A 21,944-nucleotide genomic window follows, 5' to 3' on the forward strand; every position below is an offset into this window, starting at 1 on the left:
GTTTAGAAGGAAATCCCAATTGACTGTTGAACATAATACTTAATTTTATTCTTTCCATAAAAAGCTGGGAAGTGGAGGTGCTTGTAAAGTTTTAGACACTTCCAGTATCTCTGAAAGATTAAAAAAATTAATAATGTGGCCAGTGTACATATGCATATTTAAAACATTCATTATAGATACAAAACTGAATACAGCACTAGCTTAAAACAACATAAATCTCACTGTTTTTAATGTTAGTAATAAAAAGGCAGAATTCTAATATAAAAAGAAAAACTGGAGGAAAGTATTTGTATTTTTTTTCCTCAAAGGTGCAACCAACAACCAATGTATTTTTGCAACTGAGATTCCAGTTGTACAAAGGACTGAGATATTCTCCTACTTAAGGAGAAGCATAAATTTCACAAAATTTAAAGGAAACCACACATGCATGAACAGTAGACAGTACCCCTTAAAGAGATGATATTTATAAGAAAGTAATGGTATATCTTAAGAGACTACTGGGAGAGGTGCAACACACATTTTCTACTTCCAGAGCTTTAAAAGTATTTTTTTTTTCCTTCATAGATAATTTCAAAAATTACCTTACATTTAAATTAGTTTATTCTTAGGAAATGGCAAAATGGTTATTCTAAACAAGCATTGTGAGATGGCAATATGAATTTTTTTTGAGAAGCCCTCAGGGTGGATGTTGTATTTATGCTGAACTCAAGACTTCTTAAACAGAACCGGTGTTATAACCCAGGGAATACATTTGCAATACTCTGTTGCAGGAACAAAGGTGCACCTACGAGGATCCAACTGCATAACCAAGGACTAAAGATGTAAGACTGTCCATCCCTGCTAACATGAACAAACTCCATCTTTTAATGGCATCATGCATGTGAATAATGACTTTCAGGCTCAAGCCCAAACCAGTTAATAATAATTCATGTGACGAAAGTTAGGATAAGACAAATAATTCAATGCCTTTACCTCCAAAATTACATCTAATAGTAACTATACCCTTAATAGCCAATTAACAAAAAATATGTACGTAGCTCTAAGATTAAATAAAATTTAGAGAATATGCTGTTACAAAATATATTTTGATATATTTCCTAAGAAGCAATTCAAACAGTCATTTATGCAGAGTTATTTACAGGGGACTCAAAGTGGAGTATCAGTTTTAAGCAAATCAGGATATTGGTTTGAATTTGATAAAATACTGGTGAATACAAGTTTGAGACAAGGAACCCTGGGGTTTAGCTTAAAAATATTCTACACAATCATTAGACGATTCTAAATTATATAAAAAGCTGTCTGAGCTGGTTAATCTGAATCATTTAATGCATTTCATTATACTCAAAGTTCAGATCAACAAGTCAGTGGTACATACACGCTGTGAAACAAGTTACCACTTAAATCTTTCAGATTGAACAAGCACAGATTAACCAAGTCTGACTGTACCTAATCTATACTAACAGATGATTTGTTCTTACTTCAATACTATATTTGTAATAAGCACATATACAAGTGTGCTAAAACAAAAGGCAGTGATTATAAATATTTACTAGAATGACCAGAACGGGCATTTGAGCATAAACCATCCTGTCATTCGCTTTTGAAGCCGTATCTTCACTAATTTGTCTTCTGCTTTTTAGTAGTCTTCTATCCTATTAACTCGGAGGGTTACAGATCATCTGGAAGTTTCATACTGGTATAGGAAAGGAATGTCTGTTCAATGCAGTCTGGAGATAAAGAAACAGTTGTACCTCAGTTGATCGCAGTGATTCACTAGAAGGAGCGTTGCTAACTGACGTTAAACCTAGAAGCAGCAAAGAAGCAGCCTTCCCCCCCACCATGTCAGGATGGGAGAAAAAAGCAAAAATTTACTGTTATTTTGTTATAATTTTAAAAGAACACCTGAGAATATTTTGTAACTGTAAAGGTAATATCTGTTATTTATTAAAACTAATAGACACTGCAGAGGAAGTTACCTGCCTATACAAGAACAAGGACATTTAAGTCAGACAGCAATTAATTTGCACTTCTTGTTTCAATAATTAAAGATGCTTCCAAAAAATAGTATTTACATGTCCAGCTCTCTACAGGCCTGATCAGCCCATACATCTCAGTGATGCTTACAGGTAAAGGAAAAATTCAAAGTCACTGAACTTAGATAGGACAACTCATTAACTTCAGTTAATGCTGAATTAAACAGTGAATTAAAAGCAGAATTTTAACTGCAGGAGAGCCAAGAATCCCAGGCCACGTTATCCGACATTCTGATTATTCTCTTCAAGCTACAGTTTTCAAACACCAATTAGTCCTAACAACCATTTTTGACATAGTATTTTTAAACTTTATTGTACTGAAATCTAACAGATATTTTCAGTCTCGTCGCTACAGATTTCAGTATTGTGAAGAAGTTACTAAATTACTAAGAAAAGGAGGGACATGTAACTACTGTAAAAAGGAAATACTGCCACGCAGATGCCAATTTAGGTTGGTTACTAAAAGGCAATATATGCCTTAGTTATTTAACTTACTGCATAATTTTGACAAAACTGCACATTAAAAAGAAATATTATGTTACAGTTAACAGATTTCTTCCATGATCAAGAACTATGTAGTATAGCACAAATATTAATCACCAGCTGTTTTGAAATGTGTATCACTGTCTTACATAAAAGGAAACATTTTTTTCTAGGCAAATACTGTCTCCCTTTTTTTCAGGCTTCAATAATGTGTTGCTGGTTACTTGACATTGATCCTGTGACCAATCTTGGAGAAAGGTTATAAAAACCTGCTTTATTACGGCAAACATAGCTTCTCAGTTAAGTCAAAATAGAGTATTTAAGCACTTTAAGTAAACTGCAGGGGAACGAAAATGTTACAGTACTTATTTCCAGGCTTAAATTTATGTCAACATGCAGTTTAAGTAAAAAAAGTTGAACATAAATGAAGACCCCCTGGTTTAAGTTACATAGTGAAGTCCAATAGATCCACCTAACGGATAAAAAGTATATAAAAGAAAATGAGTGGATATGTGCCAGGGTGATTAGTCAGCTACCTAAAGGATATATAAAACACATTGTTGAACACACAGTAATCATACTTGTACATGACTGTCTTAATCCAGTCGTGTAAAGAGAGACAATACTGATCTATTGTTTGCATGTTCAGACCCATGTCAATCAGATTTAATATGCAGGTAGATTAGTGCTTCCTAACTTGCTGACAACAGGTTGACTGCTAAAGCCAGTTTTCCCAACAGAAAGGATAGTATCCTGACAGGCAGCAGACACTGTTTCTTGCTTAGGAGAAACAACAGGTTCCACTTTGTTCCTGAATATTAGTTCCAGGGAGGACTGGAGACAACAAGGATGCACTATTTACTTTCAAATTTCATTACTTCAAGAGACTTCAGATATTTCCAAGTCCATGTAGAATATACACAATGTTCATGACAGATGTTCAAAAACCATGCAGCTTCTGTTTTGTGGCAGAAATTTGATTATTTATTTTTAACTTAAGTATTTTATTCTTTTCAGTTTTCCTGGGAGAGACCATCTTATCACTAAAAATTGCTTACCTTCAGTACAAGAAAAAAAATCTTGTTCTGTGAGCAGCTGCCATGCTTTCAGACATATTTCTGACTTTAAGATAATTAACAAAGCCTCGAAAGAACAGGAGTAGTCCTGAAAGTGTAGAAAATGCACAAAATGAAGCGTATCAACTTAAGTACACGCTATCCCACATTCTTCTTATTAAAATAATTTTTTAAATTCTAGATTATACAAAGTAAAGTGAGGTCTTCATGTATCATTCACAAATTCAACAAGCAAGTCTTCTGCTTTCATCTTGTGATATAAGGATACAGACTTATGGAAGGCTTTTCAGAGATTTTACATATAGTCTGGGTTCAAGTATCATCTGCTAAAAAGACTGCATGAAAAAAACTTTAAAAGAAGAAAATAAAGAAAAGAATGCATGTTGCACACTCTCTTCAAGTAGATTTCTTAAATTAAGTTACTAGTGTGTTAGAAATCTACACGAACCACAAAACGTACCTTTAGAAATGTATAAGATAAATGTACTGCAAGTCAAAAGAGGGGAAGAAAAAAAAAAGACAGCACAGATTGCTCTAGCAACAAATCAATAATAAATTATAGTAGATTATAGCTTGAGATTTAACCACCCAGGAAAATGCACCTGTCCAAAAGAGGGAAGAACAACAGTTGATTCAAAGAAATTACTCAACATGTGTTATGGTTACACTTTTTTTTGTCAACTCCACATTTCAAATTATTTTTAAATATTAAATTTAACTGCATCTGACAAAATATTTCAGCTCTGATAGAGGAACAAGAGGTACAGAATAGTCACACAGAAGTTACAGCTGTAACAATGGAAATCACTAACATGATGTTGTCCACATCATTTTACAAATTCAGAGACTCACTGGACATCTGGATAAACCCAGAAAAACACATTGTTGCGTAGTGGACACAGCTCTTTGGTCCATTTTCCTCCACTAAGTAAACTTTAACAGATTAAGCCATTCATCAGCTGGATCATGGAGAATCCAACAGAGATAAAACAATCTGCTCAAGGAGTTGGGGGTTCAAAATCTGAATTCCACATCCAGTGGAGAGAAACACGAGCCTAGAGAGCAATTCTCCTCATTTAATGAACACGTAGGTACCTTGAAAATACATGCTTATGTATACGTGCATGTATACATTAAGATTCCAAAGGTTCAAATGAAAAGCTAAACTGAAACTTAACAAGTTTAGCAAAGGATTTTATCCTTTTCATCATTTTAGATCCTAATAAACAATCTCTATGGCTACACTGGTATTTTGCTATGTGATACACTTTTTCTTCCTGCTCTCCAGCTTGAGGCTCTGATTTTTTTCCCCCCTATGCTCATTTCTTCTCTAAATGCTTTTTGCTTGTAAATTTTTATTTTATTTACTTTTTTTTTTTGCTTTTTTTTTTAAAACCAAAGCCTCAGTAGGACACACAAAAAAATTCCCCAAACACAGAGAATGCTGTGCTAACCGCTGGAACTTTGGCCTAAGCCAGACACATTTCTATGATTAAGGTGAATTCTGCATGGAAAAGAAAGCAATAAGATCTGGATCAAAAGTCTACTACAAAAGCTACTACCCAGACGTTACCAGAGACAGTCCCAAGTTCAACTGAAAAGCAGTTGAAACAGCAAAAGGTGGGCAGACAGCTCCGAAGGTGCCTGAAAGTGTATTTTCTATTTTATATTTCTCTGTTTAGGGAAGAAGAAAAAACCACACCACTTTCGATTGTGTTCCTCAAAAACAAACATTGGCTAAGATTTAAATTTGAAAATTAGAATTTTCTCTGTCTTCAGTTTGTTCACTGTACATGACAGCTCTTTGGAAGTAGACCACTTCACTTTTCCATGAAGCGTTAAGAAGATTTTTCCAGATGTTGAAAGAAGGGAAGGGAACAGAAACAGATAGTGTTTCCTCTCCAGAAGAGAGAAGATGGCAATAGGTGGCCTTAAGTATGTCGAAGGACTATGCAAAAGAAAGAATCCAACCCAATTCATTCACTTTTGAAGAGATACAGGATATGCTACTTCACATGCTCTAATGGGAAAGTTATCCGAAACAATGAAATACAGATCTGGTTGGCACAGCTCCCATGTCTTGATAATACTCCTCCATGTCCTGCTAAGTAGCTCTGTTGGGTTGAATCCTTCTATGGTGTTCTAGCAATCTCAGTACATCCATTTTATCACTTTAAAAACACTGTTGGCTTATTTCATGCAAATCATTCATAAGACAAGGGAATGTTGACTGCTGGATGCATTCTGCATGCCTCACAGTGCCTTTTATTCCAAGGCACATTATAAAAGAAAAAAAAAAAATCCTCCATACAGCTCAGCCTGAAAATAAAGATTTCCTCAATTCAAGTGAGCGAGCTTTTGAACAAGTGCCGCAACAGACTAGTAAAAAGAGGAATTACAAATGAGCAGCTTTTTCCATAGACATGGTGGGGGGAAAATGCTAGGGGAAGAACACACTGTTTTCATCCAAGTGAAAAAAGTGTCAAATCTCAATCTCATTTAAGATTTATCTGGAGATGTTCGTACCTGTAAAAAGTCATTTCACTTCCTACTTAAAGGCAATCATCTCAAACAGAATATGAAAGCATTCAAGGGACTGATGCTGTGATGTGTTAAACATCTGCAGTTTCTACATGTCTCAAGCAACCAAGTGCACAACAGTAGAGCAAGTTGAGTAGTAAGAAGTCTGATGAATGCCCTCGAACTTTACCAAAAGGCAGACAGAGAAAGTTTTAGGTAACATCGTTTAAGATTTCTGCAATTTCTTGTGAGATAAAGAGTCAGGGTCTCAGTGTTGGTTTGGTTTTTGGTTTTTTCTGTGGTTTTTTTTTTTTATTTACTTAATATTTCATATTAACATTTGCTGTTAGCCATTTGACTCAATTGACTCAAAGGGAAGAGTGCCACCTACTGAACCAGCAACAGTATTCTATGCTTCCAGAGCTAGAAAATAAAATGGATAGTAGCATTCACTTTTACAGAAGAAAATCATTCCAGATTCCATATTCAAATTATAAAATCCAGAGCAGGAAAAAAGGTGTAGTGGTTGGTTTAGTATATCCTAATTAAAAACAAGCAGAAGAGCAGAATTTGATGTATATTAGACTTTGAACATGGGCAGACATGTTAAAAGAAAGCTGACATCACAGGAGCACTGTGATCAGAAAGCATGAAGCCGTTCTCTTGTCCGACTGAGAAACTACTGATGCAGTATGCATTTCAAAGGACTAGAAAAGGACATTTCGTGACCTATGTACAAGACAGCAGACTCCACCTTCCTAGGATCAGTCACATTTCTTAAAATTTAATACTTGACATACAGGTTTATACATGTAAGTACTAGATATCTCTCACTTTTCACTGTGCTCTCTACATAAACCTGAAGTTTCATTGTACAGTTCTGCACCCCTAGATCAGCAGAAGCAGCTTAAACAGCACAAAGTCAAGTCTCAGGTATGTACATAATTACATACATAGAACAAAATTTTTTGAGCTGAAGGTTATTTGAATAGTCCATATTTCACACAGTAACAACCGCTATGGCAACCAACAACCTCATGAATACTATGGAAATAAAAACACCACACAAAACTATCAGCAGCTAAAGAAAAACACATAGCTAAACATGTTACAGAACTCTACTTACAATGACATGATTCTTCTTTAGGTACTTTCCCATCAAAACAGAAATGGTTTCAATTGCCACTTACCAAGTACAAGAAATATCCACCAAAGCCAGTACTGTCCATTGAAATATCCAGTAAAGTAATCTGAAAACTGAAATTCATATACGAGGCTTAGCTGCAGTCAGAGAGATGACTAAGACACATTTAATGCACTATGCAAATACAGAAAGCACAGAGGAAAAAGCAAATTTAAGTGCAAGTAATATATTCAACTGAAATGCAAAACTGGTATTTGTGGAGCAGCTTAACATACAAATAACACTTGAAGTGTCAGTTGGTCTACGGCAAAATTATTTTAAAACCTCTAAAAAATATATATATTTTTGTGTGTATGTATGTAATATATACATATGATATAAAAAAACCTCCTCATATTACTTGCCAGAATGACCTAACATTTTCTGTTATAATGAATCACCACTTGTCGATTTTCCTTTTTTCCCCCCAATGCCTGCCATCCCAAACACATTACAGCAGCCTGCTGCTTTAGATATTAACACCAAAAGCCACATTAGTTTAATCTTATCAGACAGGGATGTTCTGCTGACCCCTCAAAAGAAGAGCTTTTGACCTTCTGTATACCCCCTACTGTTAATCGCTGCCAAGAATACCAGCCCCATAAAGACCCCCAACTCATTAAAGTCTTTTCATTTTCAAACCAGCATTCAGTTCCCAGCAGTGAGCTGAACGCAACTAAATGAACCTTGAAGTGGCATTTCAACTGTTCCTGTTAGTGACCATGGTAGACAGTTTTGTCCTCCCTGTGATGTGGGAGGCAGCTGGAGGGCAGGGTGTGATGGTATTGGAGACAGGTATCTGTGCCTTTACCAGACTCCAGACTGCATGCTTCACTGATAAAAAGGCTAATCAAATGCCTCCAAAACTCACAGAAGTAGGATGGAGGAGATGTGTGAAAAGTTGCCAGAAGAAATAAAATAACCTATTTAGTAGCTCTGCACACTTTTCATACACTTCCCACCCTACTATCAGTCAGTGTGTTTGCTGCATCCTGCCACAGTGCTCCCCGTTTGCCATTTCTAGGACACTTCAGTAGTATCAACCAAGAAATCACATAATTCAGGCACGTAATTCAGTTTAATTAAAAAAAAAAAAGGGAAGAAGAGAGGATACTGGGCCAAATATAAAACATATAGATAAAAATCCAAGACGTTTAAAGAACTCCAGATATAGTTGTTGTTTTTCCTTCAAGTAACTGTCCACTAAGATCCACATGTTTTCTCCAAAATAAAGGCAGATCACATGAATCCTTTAAAGGTTTAACCCTGTATTATAGTCATTTCTATGGGCAATACAAGGAAAAAAAAAAAAGAAACAGAATTGCTAAATTGAACTAAAGAATTGTTACTTACATTATCCCTATATAAATACCACCATTTCCATGATTCGGCAAAGTATTTCATATTTTGACTCTTCATTAAAATATCAAATGAATACTCAAGTCTCAGGAAGTTCACAACATGATTAATCCCAACTCACTTGATAGTCAGTATTTTCAATTCTCTAAATAGATGTAACCGATACACTTTTTTTAAAGTTACAATTTCATTTAATTGGAAAGATTTACTAAAACCAGCAAGCAATACTGGCCTATATGCACTACTCTCACACTTTCTTTAGGCAGAAGCAGCCATGGCTGCAGACTTTCCCCAACAGCAAAATTGTGCTTTTGTTCCCCTGCCGCACCCAGTAAAAACTGATACAAAGAGAGCATATGTGAACTCGAACTGTTTAGACACCATAAAGTTCTGTACTACTGACCCTGAGTGAGAAAGGGCAGCACAAGCCTTTGGAGGAGCTTGAAACAAAGGAACAGAAAATTTTGTGCACACATGCATGCTTGTGTGTCACCATTAAAAGAAAATTGTCAACATACACTTTATGAGCTTTCTGATACTGTCTCTAGAAAGAGAGACAACACAGTAAGGTGATAATCTTCACTATGAAAAAAACCCCACCCCTAGGGTCCATGGAATTGGTCAGCTCTAATATTTCAGAATTAGTAACATTATAACGATATAATATAAAATTATATACAAGAATTTAAATATAGTCTAGAACACAGTAATTCTTCAAGGAAGTTTAGCATATATTAACTGTTGTGTTTGTTATGAGCACATGTTCAAGACGACAGGAATAATACAACTGACAAATTTCTAATTTTGCAGGGACAAAATTAGAAAGGCAGAAGCCCAGCTAGAACTCAGTCTGCCCACAGTCATAAAGGATAACAAAAAATGTTTTTACAAATATATTAACAACAAAAAGAAAGGCAAGGAGAATCTCCATCCCTTATTGGATATGGCAGGGAACATTGTCTCCAAGGACGAGGACAAGGCTGAGGTATTTAATGCCTTCTTTGTCTCAGTCTTTAATAGCCAGTCCAGGTATTCGCAGGGTATTCAGCCACCTGAACTGGAAGATGGGGATGCAGAGCACAATAACCTGCCCATAATCCAGGAGGAAGCAGTTAAGGACATGTTAAGCCACCTGGACACCCACAAGTCTATGGGGCCTGATGGGATCCACCCGAGAGTACTGAGAGAGCTGGCAGAGGAGCTTGCCAAGCCACTCTCCATCATTTGTCAGCAGTCCTGGGTAACAGGGGAGGTCCCAGAAGACTGGAGGCTTGCCAATGTGACACCCATCTACAAGAAGGGCCAGAAGGAGGATCCTGGGAACTACAGGCCTGTCAGCCTGGCCTCAGTACCGGGGAAGATCATGGAGCGGTTCGTCTTGAGAGTGCTCACAGGGCATGTGCAGGACAACCAAGGGATCAGGCCCAGCCAGCATGGGTTCATGAAAGGCAGGTCCTGCTTGACCAACCTGATCTCCTTCTATGACCAGGTGACCCACCTAGTGGATGAGGGAAAGGCTGTGGATGTTGTCTACCTGGACTTTAGTAAAGCCTTTGACAGTGTCTCCCACAGCATTCTCCTGGAGAAACTGGCGGCTCGTGGCTTAGACAGGTTTACTCTTCACTGTGTGAGGAACTGGCTGGATGGCCGAGCCCAGAGAGTTGTGGTGAACGGTGTTAAATCCGGCTGGCGGCCGGTCACAAGTGGTGTTCCCCAAGGCTCGGTTCTGGGGCCTGTCTTGTTCAATATCTTTATAGATGATCTGGATGAGGGGATTGAGTGCTCCCTCACTAAGTTTGTAGGTGACACCAAGTTGGGTGGGAGTGTTGATGTGCTGGAGGGTAGGAGGGCTCTGCAGAGGGATCTGGACAGGCTGGACCGATGGGCGGAGGTCAACTGTATGAAGTTTAATAAGGCCAAGTGCCAGGTCCTGCACTTCGGCCACAACAACCCCATGCAATGCTACAGGCTTGGGGAGGAGTGGCTGGAGAGCTGCCCAGCAGAAAGGGACCTGGGGATGCTGGTTGACAGCCAGCTGAACATGAGCCAGCAGTGTGCCCAGGTGGCCAAGAAGGCCAACAGTGTCCTGGCCTGTATCAGAAATAGTGTGGCCAGCAGGAGCAGGAAAGTGATTGTGCCCCTGTACTTGGCACTGGTGAGGCCGCACCTTGAATACTGTGTTCAGTTTTGGGCCCCTCACTACAAGAAGGACATTGAGGTGCTGGAGCATGTCCAGAGAAGGGCAACAAAGCTGCTGAGGGGTCTGGAGCACAAGTCTTATGAGGAGCGGCTGAGGGAACTGGGGTTGTTTAGTCTGGAGAAGAGGAGGCTGAGGGGAGACCTTATCGCTCTCTACAACTACCTGAAAGGGGGTTGTGGCGACGAGGGTGTTGGTCTCTTCTCCCAAGTAACCAGTGATAGGACGAGAGGAAATGGCCTCAAGTTGCGCCAGAGGAGGTTTAGATTGGATATTGGGAAAAATTTCTTCACTGAGAGGGTGGTCAGGCATTGGAACAGGCTGCCCAGGGAGGTGGTGGAGTCGCCATCTCTGGAAGTGTTCAAAAAACATGTAGATGTGGCGCTTCAAGACATGGTTTAGGGGACATGGTGGCGCTGGATTAATGGTTGGACTTGATGATCTTGAAGGTCCTTTCCATCCTTAGTGATTCTGTGATACAGTGAGCAAGTTCTGCCCTCTGTTTAGTATGCCTCAAGGGGAGCTGAAAATATCCCCAATGAATATATAGTTGAAAAACTCATGTCTTCTCACTCCCTTAAGATAAATTCCATCCCAAACCCTGAATTCCAACTAAATATATCAGAATCACATCTGGTCCAGTAGCATTCCCCTGCCCTGGGGAAGCAAATAAAAAACAACAAAAAAACACCAAACCACCCTCACGCATATAAGAAGGATACAGGACATGTCCAGGAAGGACCATGCAATCTCTCCTCTCTACAATCCTTGCACCATTGTGCTAAGACCAAATCAAGTTAAGTTACTAGCAAACACAGAGGAGAAAAAAACAATCAAACAAACAAAACAAATGAAAAATAATTCAGAGTTGGCAGGGCATAAAAGATGACTAAGTTATCCAGGATCTCTTTCTTCATTAGACAGGATGAGATTTTAAACAGTGTGTCACAGACATGTAGAATGCAAGTTCACAAAAAATTCTTGCATTTCATTGAGCACCCACTTAGTCAGCTAAGTAACTTCCATTTGGCTAACATACATTTCTGAAAAGTATCTAGTCTTGCAGTGCAATTATCAAGAAATTGAGCATCTAAGATGGTAAAAGAGGGACTAACTTCATATTCAATTTTGACTTGATTCAGTATGTATCTTACAAGGAATAAAAGAATCAGATAAAAAGAAGAAATATTTTTCTGATTTCTGCTCCCCCCACCCCGATAGGCTGAGCCATTTATAAATCTTTCATATAGGATACTGCAGTACCAGTGACATCTTACGCCCTTGCTCCACTTCTTCTGTAAGCATTTAAATATTTGTGCAAAGAATGAGTCATTCTGCATTTATTTCAGTGGAAAGATGAATGTAAAATGCTATGTTAGATAAAAATAGATTAAGCTTCATCATTAGTAAGCATATATAAATATATAGCAAGTAAATTCTCTACTAAAGTGGAAGTCGAAAAAATTTTAGGCACTCTTGTTAAGCAATGGAATTTAATATACTGATTTTTAATTCCATTATTATGTATCCTTGAATAAATTGTTATAGTTTGGTTCTACACAGAACGTCTGTACAGTGTGAATCAAGAAACATACCCGTACAATGAGAATCCATTTGATCAGGGAGAGACCAAATCCACAGATTGCACCATACCTTCCAGCTATGGTATTTGTGATACAGAAGGATAAACAAAATCCAATCCAGTTGAAAATAAATGCCACTATAAAATAAAAGAAACAGTAGATTCTGTTAATCTATACAGCTAAGCAAACAGACTTAACATTAATTTCACTTTTAAACTACTTTAAACTACTGCTTACACAGTCAGTAATTCCCCTCTGGTAATTCAGGCTTTCAGAGATTGACTTTGAACCCAGACATTCCCCATGGTATAGTCACTTAATAACAAAGCAAATGGTAAACAGCCTGGAACCTACTACTTTAAACAAAATTCCGACATAAAAGAAAGTATTACATTGCTACAGAAATCTAACCAGATGACACTAGACATGAAGGGTAAATGCAAACAAAGGACTATAACATACAAGACTTGCATTAAAAGAAAAAACAACAACCTCGCTACACTTTCATAATCAAAAATATAGTTATATGCACACATACGTGCATGTATCAAGGCTGCATATTCAGCTTTATCCAGTTTGGATCGAACAGAATAAAAGTATCCACTCTTGCTCTGTAAACATAGTATAGAAATGAAGGTAAGTTGAGAAGCTGATGTTTCACTGGTTACTGTCTTCTCTTTTAAATCTACATTCAAGCATAAGATATAAGAAGCCTTGGAAGTTTCACATAGAAGCTTAAGAAATCCAGAAAAAAAAGGACATTGAGCATAACTGTTACTTCACTATTACTTCAGTTAACACTTTCACAAAACTCCCAGTAGTTTTACAATTTAAAGTTTCATATCTGCATATGTACTTGGCAATGAACATCATCATCTGTATTGACTTCAGTTTGTGTGCATCAGGTCAAAGTGTGGGAATTCCTAATTAGGTGATGTCCCAGCTTTAGAAGTAAGTGAGGGCAACTAAACAGAAAACCACCAAACAGAAGAGCTGGGGAAGCTGGCAGAAGACGACAACTCAGGAGTTCTGGAGAGATGGTAGAAAACTGAAAACATTAGGGAAGCCCACAGTAAACACAAAAATCACTGAAGAGGCAAGCAGGGGCAGATGGGAACAAAACCCCTGCACACAAATCCTTAAATCCCCAAACTTATGGAAAAAACAAAACCCACATAAAATTCAGACATTAAATCACCACAGAGAAAGAAGTCTGTCTTTTCAGTGAAAGTTTGAACACTTACAGCAAAACATTAGGAACAGAAAATTGGTTAATAGTTTTCTTAAATAAAAGTAAATTTGAGAGGATTATCTATAAACAATGGCTTTTTTTGGTCATTTAAAACCTTGTTACAGCTCTTCCAACAATCCACGTAAAGATGCAATGATTTGCCCACAAATGCAAAATTAGTCTGTAAAACTGCAGTGGGATTCCATGAACTGTAAAGAAATTGAAGGTCCATGAGAAGTTTTGGAAGATTTTACATCAACACAGTCATTTTGCACAAGTGAGAAAACATCCTGCCTCAGACAGAGCCATAGGTAACAGATGGTGGCAATGAGAAAGCTTATTTTTATGCTAATTACTAATCTTAAAAAAAAAAAAAACAGAAATCACAAAACCAAAACACACAAACAACTTTGAATAAATGTTGATCCAAACAGTATACGCAAAGAAGAAAAAAAAGAGCATTTCTATTACATAAGGACAACACTGTGACCTAACATTTACCTGTCTTTCCAAAACACAAAAAAAAGCATTTACATTTGAGAAAGTTTGAATACATTGTTTTGAAAACAGGATTCCCCTATTTCAAGCAAGCTCTCCAAATCCACCACACTTTTAAGAATAACAGATTTCAGAAGCTAGTTCTTCAATGAGTCTCTGTTCCTGCCTCAGCATAACAGCTTACTGTTACCCTCTCCTTTTCTCCCCACTACCCAAGCTACAAAAAGGGTGACTTCGACTGTGCCTCCGAAGATAGGCATGCTAAAAGGGACAGAAGATAGACATGTTTCTAATGGACTATGCAGACTAGAGCAATTCCCACCACACTTACAATTTTAATAGGTATTTATAAAAAACCAAGGATTTTTAAAATACCTGAACTGATTTGTATGCACATTATAAAAATTAGAGATTTCCCAACCATAAATATAGGAGAGGGGAAAAAACAGTTCTTATAATCAAAGTTAAACCCAGTGACAATTTTACCCTCCTTTCAATTTGACCTAAAGGAATATTCAAAATAGAATCCACAGTCACTGGATGAGTATTAGGTGGATATTTCACACTCAGTTGTTTGGCCAACTCCAGAAAGAAAAGGGATCAACAAGTTCCAGTGTTGTTCACAATAGCTTTTTTCCTTTAACCAGTGTGCTGTTTCATCAGGTTATATAAGCAGACAATGAAAGCAGGAAAGACAAGGCATAAACTACACAAAAGTTGGAAACTATGCAAGTTCACACATCCCAATAAAACGGAACTATATACAGAGGGAAAATGTTACTCTTTAAGCTTCTATCTGTAACCACCTGCTAGAAAAATTCTGCAGTGAGGACATAATCAAAATTCCCTGTCTTCAGCAGTATGAGGAATGTATTATTTCCACCACTGTAAACCTAGGCAACATATTAGGCAGAATCTCTTAACATCGCCCTGGTGTTGCATCATTTTAACAAACTTAAGATGGGCAACAATAATGTCTACATGTTTTCAGCCTTTCCCATTGCTTCTCTCTCACCTCCCCAGGCTCCTATTGGTGCTCATAAAATCATCTTCATTGTCTCTTCCTGGTTACAAAATACATGATTTCCTTTCAGAAATGCATCTTCAGCTTCTGAGTAGACTGCAACAAATGAGCTTTTAATCTATATTCCAATTGTTTGTCTCTACATCAAGATTACCCTCATCTGCCTATCTGTATCTTTTGCCATGATGATCTCCTCTGCCAGTCATGCAAGTTGGCACAGCTTTGCAGCCCACACCGCATCTGGTAAGAGTTACTGATATTATTTTCTCTGTAATTCCAGCCTCACATAATTATTGCAATAAAAGTTGTCCATAATTTTCATCCCTATATTGCCATAGAGAAGCCACAGCACAAGTTTCTCCATGAAGCTGAGAGAAAAAATACAATGGTGAGAGCACAGACTAGTAAAAGGAACCATCTACTATTTTCTCCAGATGTATCTACTTCCTCCTCTATCTACTAAATAGACACAACTAAGTCATTGTGAGAGCTTCTTGCTGCAGCAAATGCAATCCTCCACTATTTGCCTGTATTCACTCACTTTGTGAAATGTAAATGACACTGCTCAGCAGTTAGAGATGACCTCATCCTTCATACCACTTCAGCTTCCCATGACATTCTCATAAAGACAATGTTCTTCGTCTAACACTAATACACACTACCATAAAGAAGAAAGCAATCCCTAAAAATGACATAGAAAGTCTAAAAAGCTGCTACAACATCACCGTTTTAACTAACAAAGCGTTCTTATCTTCTGTTTGCCCATTCTCTTCATGCAGCCACATTCTGCGTTCATCTTCTAGACTCCCACTTGCAAGATTAACCACTCTGCAGCAAGAACTGTTTCCTAACCCAGAGATCGCTAGCGTTTGGGTTCATACTTGAGCCCAACTTTCAACTATCGCCCTCTTCCTTTTAATAGACTTCAGACCTTTAGATGAAATTCACACTGACTGCACTAGCATCATGATTTCAGTCTCTTTGCTACTCTAACACCATACAGACAAGTGGGACTAACAAAAGAAAAATAATTTTGAGTTTTATACATTCCTGAAGTGACAACAAGTGGAGAAAGTAAGTCTACATTAATGTAATTCACATAAAAAGAATATAACCATTAGAGTTATTCCCTCATGACAACAAAACTCATAATGAAAAACAGGTAAGAAGTTCCTTTTTGGGAGGAGGAAGGTTGGACTAAAGGTCTTCTTTAATAAAAAGTCTTCTTCAACGTAGCACCCACAACAATTATGTTGTACTTTTATTTCTCTTTATGTTTTGCAATAAGATAATCCCAGCTGAAATATAAAGCACAGGATGGTCTAAATGTTGTAAAGGTGTTAGAATCTGACACACAAAACAAGGCTATCCATCAGCTATTTCCACACCCAAAGCCCTCCTCTAAGAAGCAGTGGTCAGCATAGGATTTTTCATTTCAAAAACTGAAGTTAGAAATCAAAAGTCTTCTATCTACCATCAATTCTATAGAAGTTGGAGTAAAATAATTCAACTTGGTTTCAACAAACAAGCTTGTATCCACTGCCATTCTCCATTCTCCGATAACTAGAAGGGCAAGGCAAAGATGTTGTATGAAGCTGTACCTTGTCATTATGTGGTCAAACATTGGAAGAGTGGCCAAACATTGGAACAGGCTGCCCAGGGAGGTGGTGGAGTTGCCATCATTGCAAGTGTTCAAAAAACATGTGGACATGGCACTTCGGTTTACTAGGCATGGTGGTGCTGGGTTGACGGTTGGACTTGATGATCTTAGAGGTCTTTTCCAACCTTAATGATTCTGTGATTATGAATTTATTCATCCATGCTTGCTTTTTGTTAGTGTTCATTAAGTTGCAAACCAATATTGACATATCCTTTCATTCTGTTCTCACAATTTACAGCAAACAAAACTTGGGTTTTCAAGTTAAGTAATCTTGTGCAAAGATTTTGAGTTGCACAGATTGCAACACATCAGAAGATGCAACAATAATGACAAGCATACTAGAACAAATTTGCTTTTTCTTCAATTGCACTTGCACTTCACTTGCTGGTCTTTTTTACTTAGCCTTCCACAGCTACGTATTAATCACTTGTCTGAAGCGTATGTTAAGCATCATGAAAAGAAGCCATCAAAACTGGTCTGAAGACCTATGTTGGTTCCAAATTTTAACCACAGCTCAACTTCAGCCTTTTTTTTTTTCCCCCCCTACTCAGTGATGAATGCTCAAAAACTTCCCTAGGCAATTTACTCCTACTGCTTCATTACCCTTGTTGGTAAGTCTTTCTTAATGCCCAACTGGAAACTTCCTCATTCCAATTATTTTTTATTGCATCCTATACGTATGGAGAAACCATGTAAGTCAAATTCTTCCTGCATAAAGACAAAAGTTCGGTAATTGTGTATGAAGGTCAGCCAGGCTCCTCTGATAACCAGATGGAAACAAGCACTCCCAAAACAGTTCCTTTATCTCCTTCCAACATTTGCAATTTCAGTCAAATGACTTCCCCTCAGCTTCTCTTGGATGACTAAGGGAAACCTTAGTTTCATTCATAACATTTGTGATATGGACATACAAAAGCCAGGTTTCCTCAATTCACACAGAGGAATCTTCCCGCCAGGAATTTAGACCATGCTTACCACTCTTCAGGAAGTATACAACAGGAGGCTGTGTTCACCCTGAGTTTGTGCTACAACCCTGCCTTCCAGCTGTGCCTGCTTGAAATCCCCTAAGCGGATATCCTAGCTTGTGTGCAGTTTATTGACTGTTTGAAGCACCTAACAGCTTTGAAAAGTGTATGAACTTAAGTTTGCAAAATCTCGGTATGGTTATTATCTGTTCCAATACAAGGACAATATGTACATTTACATTTCTCCACATCATGAGATTTTATTGGTGTGAGTTGTACACAGTGTTTAAATTGCCCAGATGTTGTTCAAAAAGAACAAATCAGATCTTTATATGAGAACTCAAACTTCATCTGTATGATCAAACACTTTTCTCCATTTCTTCCTCCTTATTAACCCATCTTTGAGGTTCAAATTAATATTAATTTTTCCTAGGTTGTAGGAACAACCCAAAACTTCCTTCCATGGTTTCTAAAATTCCAGATGAACTCTGCAATTGATTCTGGGCCCACAGGTGAAAAGGCTGGTTGATACATATAAAGCACTTCTTAAATATAACTGAAAACCACATAAGCCTTCTATTACTGCACAAAATGACCTCCTTCACACAATGAACCAGGATGAGCAAATCAGACATGATTCAAAAGACTGCCACTATGGGCAGATTAATCATGAAAACCAAAAACTTAGAGCAAGTAACTGTCAGGACCCAATCACCATTACAGCTGTGTTCAAAATGGAAAGAAACAGCTCAAATTTCTCCTCTTTGTGGTGCACACAAAAAAAAAATCAAAACAAGCAAACAAAAAAAATCACTCTGAGAAACTCACCTATTCACAATTTCCTCTGGCATTCTGAAAAGTTTATACTATGCTATATAAGGCACAGCCAACTTAAAAAATCATAACAGAAAAACAATATATTAAGTGGTCTGATAGCAAAATTTGAAGCATTTTGCTTTCATAGCAAAATGAATATATTCACTAATATATTAATTTACCTCAAAATCAGAAACTGACAAACATCAGCCCTCACCATTAGAGAGCGGGTTCTCTGCTCACCAACATAATCACAGATTTCAAGTGCAACACCATGTCATGGTTTAGCCCCAGCCGGCAACTAAGCCCCACACAGCCGCTTGCTCACTCCCCCACGGGACGGTGGAGAGAATTGGAAGAGTAAAAGTGAGGAAACTCATGGCTTGAGATTTCACAACACTGTCTTAAAACATATGCTTTTACCACATATTCGAAATAAAATACGTTGTTTTCCAAATTTTTCCACTAAGTTTCTGAATCAAGAGCTGAATCAAAAAACCCACCTGTTCACACAAAGGACTTTTATTCTTTAGAGTATAAGGTCTCATTCTATTTAGTTATGCTAAACAGAACAGTACCTTACAACTTAGATGGGAAACAGGTTTGTCATTTGCATGCACTAAGCTCCTAAACCAAACAAAAACCCCAAACAAACAGATCTGGCCACTAGATGGCCGCAAGACAGCAATTTTATGCAACTTGGGCAGCTACCACTAGATGGTAGCTACCTATCGGTAGTTGATTGCAATGTGCAGATAAGCTCAGTAAAAGGTCTATTTTTTTTACGCTTCAGTTGAGTAAAATGAAATCAAAAAAGCTAACTTCACTGGTTGATACTGAAAAAATCTTCCTACCAGCACTGAAGGTAACAGTCACAGGAAAGGGTGGGAGAGCAAATCTGGAACAAGCCATTTGTTCCACGCTCCTCTCACTAAACAGTTCCTGACACTGTTCTCCTGCATTTTAATTAAGTGAGGGAACTTATTCTAGGCTCTCTGTGATCTGCCACCTCTACTTGCAGCATTTCAATATATCCCACCCTGGAAAAAAAACCCAGAAGACAGTCATACTGTAAATTTCATTTTAATTCCTGTTCTCTTAAAACTACATACATCAACTTTATGGGGACTTTCCTCTCCTTAGAGGGACGGGAATACACCACCCACTATTTACAATCTACCTTTATTAAGTTAAGCTCATTTGTCATTTAGTTCTCCAATCTCCCTAAGAAAAACTGCTGAAAATTAATATTACAGGTCTATAAATGCTATGAGTTTTTGTGAACTCCTCATACTATGAACACAAACAAGTAAACTTTATCAATTTCCATATGTAACTGGTATCCATAACAGCCCACACGGATCCAAATTAAGCATACACTTGCAAAAATATCTTACAGTGTATAAGGACTCATTTTATGCATTTCATTCATAGGTCAGCAAAGTTGGCAGTACCACAGTCTCAGAATAATCAAGAAAAATTATGATGTATTGAGTTTTTTTGTCAAATGTGTAAAAGTAGCACTCTGTGCAGTCAGTCTCAGCTAAACAGCTACTTGAAGAGAAACTTGCCAGTTTATCCAAGTAAATGTCTGTGCTCTTGAAGGTAGGCGCAAGGTTCTGGGCATGCAGTTTTGGCCAACTGCATGTGAATATCATTGGACCCTTTCTGGAGCCTTTGATTCCAATACAGCTTCTGCACAGCAGGATTTTTACTACTGCTGTGCTCCTATCTGCAAGCTAACAAGTCTGTTTTCAGCTGTGATTTTAAGGACTTAAAACATATTAGAGTCAACAATTCTTTTGACCTCCAAGGGCAGTGCTAATGAAGCCCTGAACCAGGATTTAAAAGCAAGAACAAGTTCATACAATACAAAACCTAAATAGGTTAAATACAAAAAGTTGTAGCACATAGGGAAGAGAAGAAAGGGAAGAAGAAAAATGAAGCTGTATCCCGCTTTGCCCCCAAGAATATACACCCTTTCTATGGTCCAACTACGGAAAGAGGTCAGACTACAAAACTCACTTTGTTACCCTATATGTATTTATATATTTGCTATGTGAGGTAGGCACATACATTTTTATCACAAGATGTAAACACCACATTGTCCTAGTACATTGTATGCCAACATGCAAAAAACTTCTGTGAAAGTTCTGTAACTTGCATCTGTAACAGTTAGATAAAGACACTGTGAGAGACATTAAAGAAAACAAGAACAAAGATGAGATCTAAGTAGAGAGACATAAAGGAGATTTCAGTGGATAATCAACGAGCTTTCATCCTGAATGGCTACATCCCCAACACCAAGCTTCCATCCAGGTTGCCAAACACATTTATTTCAGAAAGGGAAAATATCCTCAGAAATTAGAAAGAAACACACAATTGGCAAAACAGAAGCAACTTCTTTCCAGAAGTAACTTATAGTGGCTAAATCTAACTTTGCTCAATGCAGTACATAAGTTACAAGACATGCACAGTGTGCGCACACAGGACCTGAAGAAGTGCTACAGTAGTGCTGGCTGCAATCAGACATTTCCTGAAGACAGTACATTTTTATATGCTAGTGGTTAGTTCAACCTGAAAATGAGCATGGTTGGATTTGTTCCAAAAATCCACCCACAGCTATTTAATTCACTACGCTAGCATCAGCAACTTTTATACGGCACATCATCCCTCTCAAATTTTTTCTATTTAAAAACTGATTGCCAGATTTCTGTGATCCAGCCTTTAATTTAAGCGGGTAGTCCAACTAGAAGATGACAGAATTTCCCAACTCATCGGTAACAGCACGGCCTTGCAATGCCTCAAAACATTTAATATGATTTTGCTTTGTTCCCTTATCCATGACAGATGCCACAGAAAAAAAGTGCAACATATTTGCTACATCTGAAATAGGAAGTGTATATCTGTGTAGAGGTAAAAAAAAACATTCATTACAGTACATTAATGCAGTTTATCACAGCTATCTTTTATATTCCATTAGAAAAAAGGTACAATTAAGATACACCTCAATAGGTCGGGGATACAAGATAACTTACTGAAAAATGCCAACATGAAGATGCCATCATTGCCCACTCTAAGCTGATCTGCATCACTGAAATCATCCCGTGGTGGATACTCTTCTTCCTGGATTTACAGGTTAGTGATAATTTAGTGAAAAGTTTATTTTAGAGTAACTATCTGTAAGATTCAAGTATTAATTATGTTTCTAAAGCTAGAAGAAAAATGACATTTTTATAACATGTCCACATCAAGGATGTTTAAAAGAAAAATAATTCATATCTGTAAAACAAGTCTTATTTGTTCCTTATATTGA

The 21,944-nt window shown here is 37.5% G+C and overlaps 1 protein-coding gene across 2 annotated transcripts in view; it reads right to left on the reverse strand.

The window, feature by feature from the left end:
- Positions 1 to 3,576: 3,576 nt before the first annotated feature.
- The window catches only part of NDFIP2 (Nedd4 family interacting protein 2), a gene marked incomplete at both ends in the record, with an annotated part of 49,419 nt that continues 31,051 nt past the window's right edge, over positions 3,577 to 21,944 (reverse strand). For both annotated transcript variants that reach the window (XM_082014064.1, XM_082014063.1), the window contains 4 exons: positions 3,577 to 3,680; positions 7,303 to 7,369; positions 12,447 to 12,571; positions 21,667 to 21,754. In XM_082014064.1, the coding sequence (XP_081870190.1) occupies positions 3,577 to 3,680; positions 7,303 to 7,369; positions 12,447 to 12,571; positions 21,667 to 21,754 (384 nt within the window). The remainder of the gene's footprint in view (positions 3,681 to 7,302; positions 7,370 to 12,446; positions 12,572 to 21,666; positions 21,755 to 21,944) is intronic.

This window comes from Phaethon aethereus (assembly GCF_964289735.1).
Source record: "Phaethon aethereus genome assembly, chromosome: 1".
NCBI classification, from domain to species: domain Eukaryota; kingdom Metazoa; phylum Chordata; class Aves; order Phaethontiformes; family Phaethontidae; genus Phaethon; species Phaethon aethereus.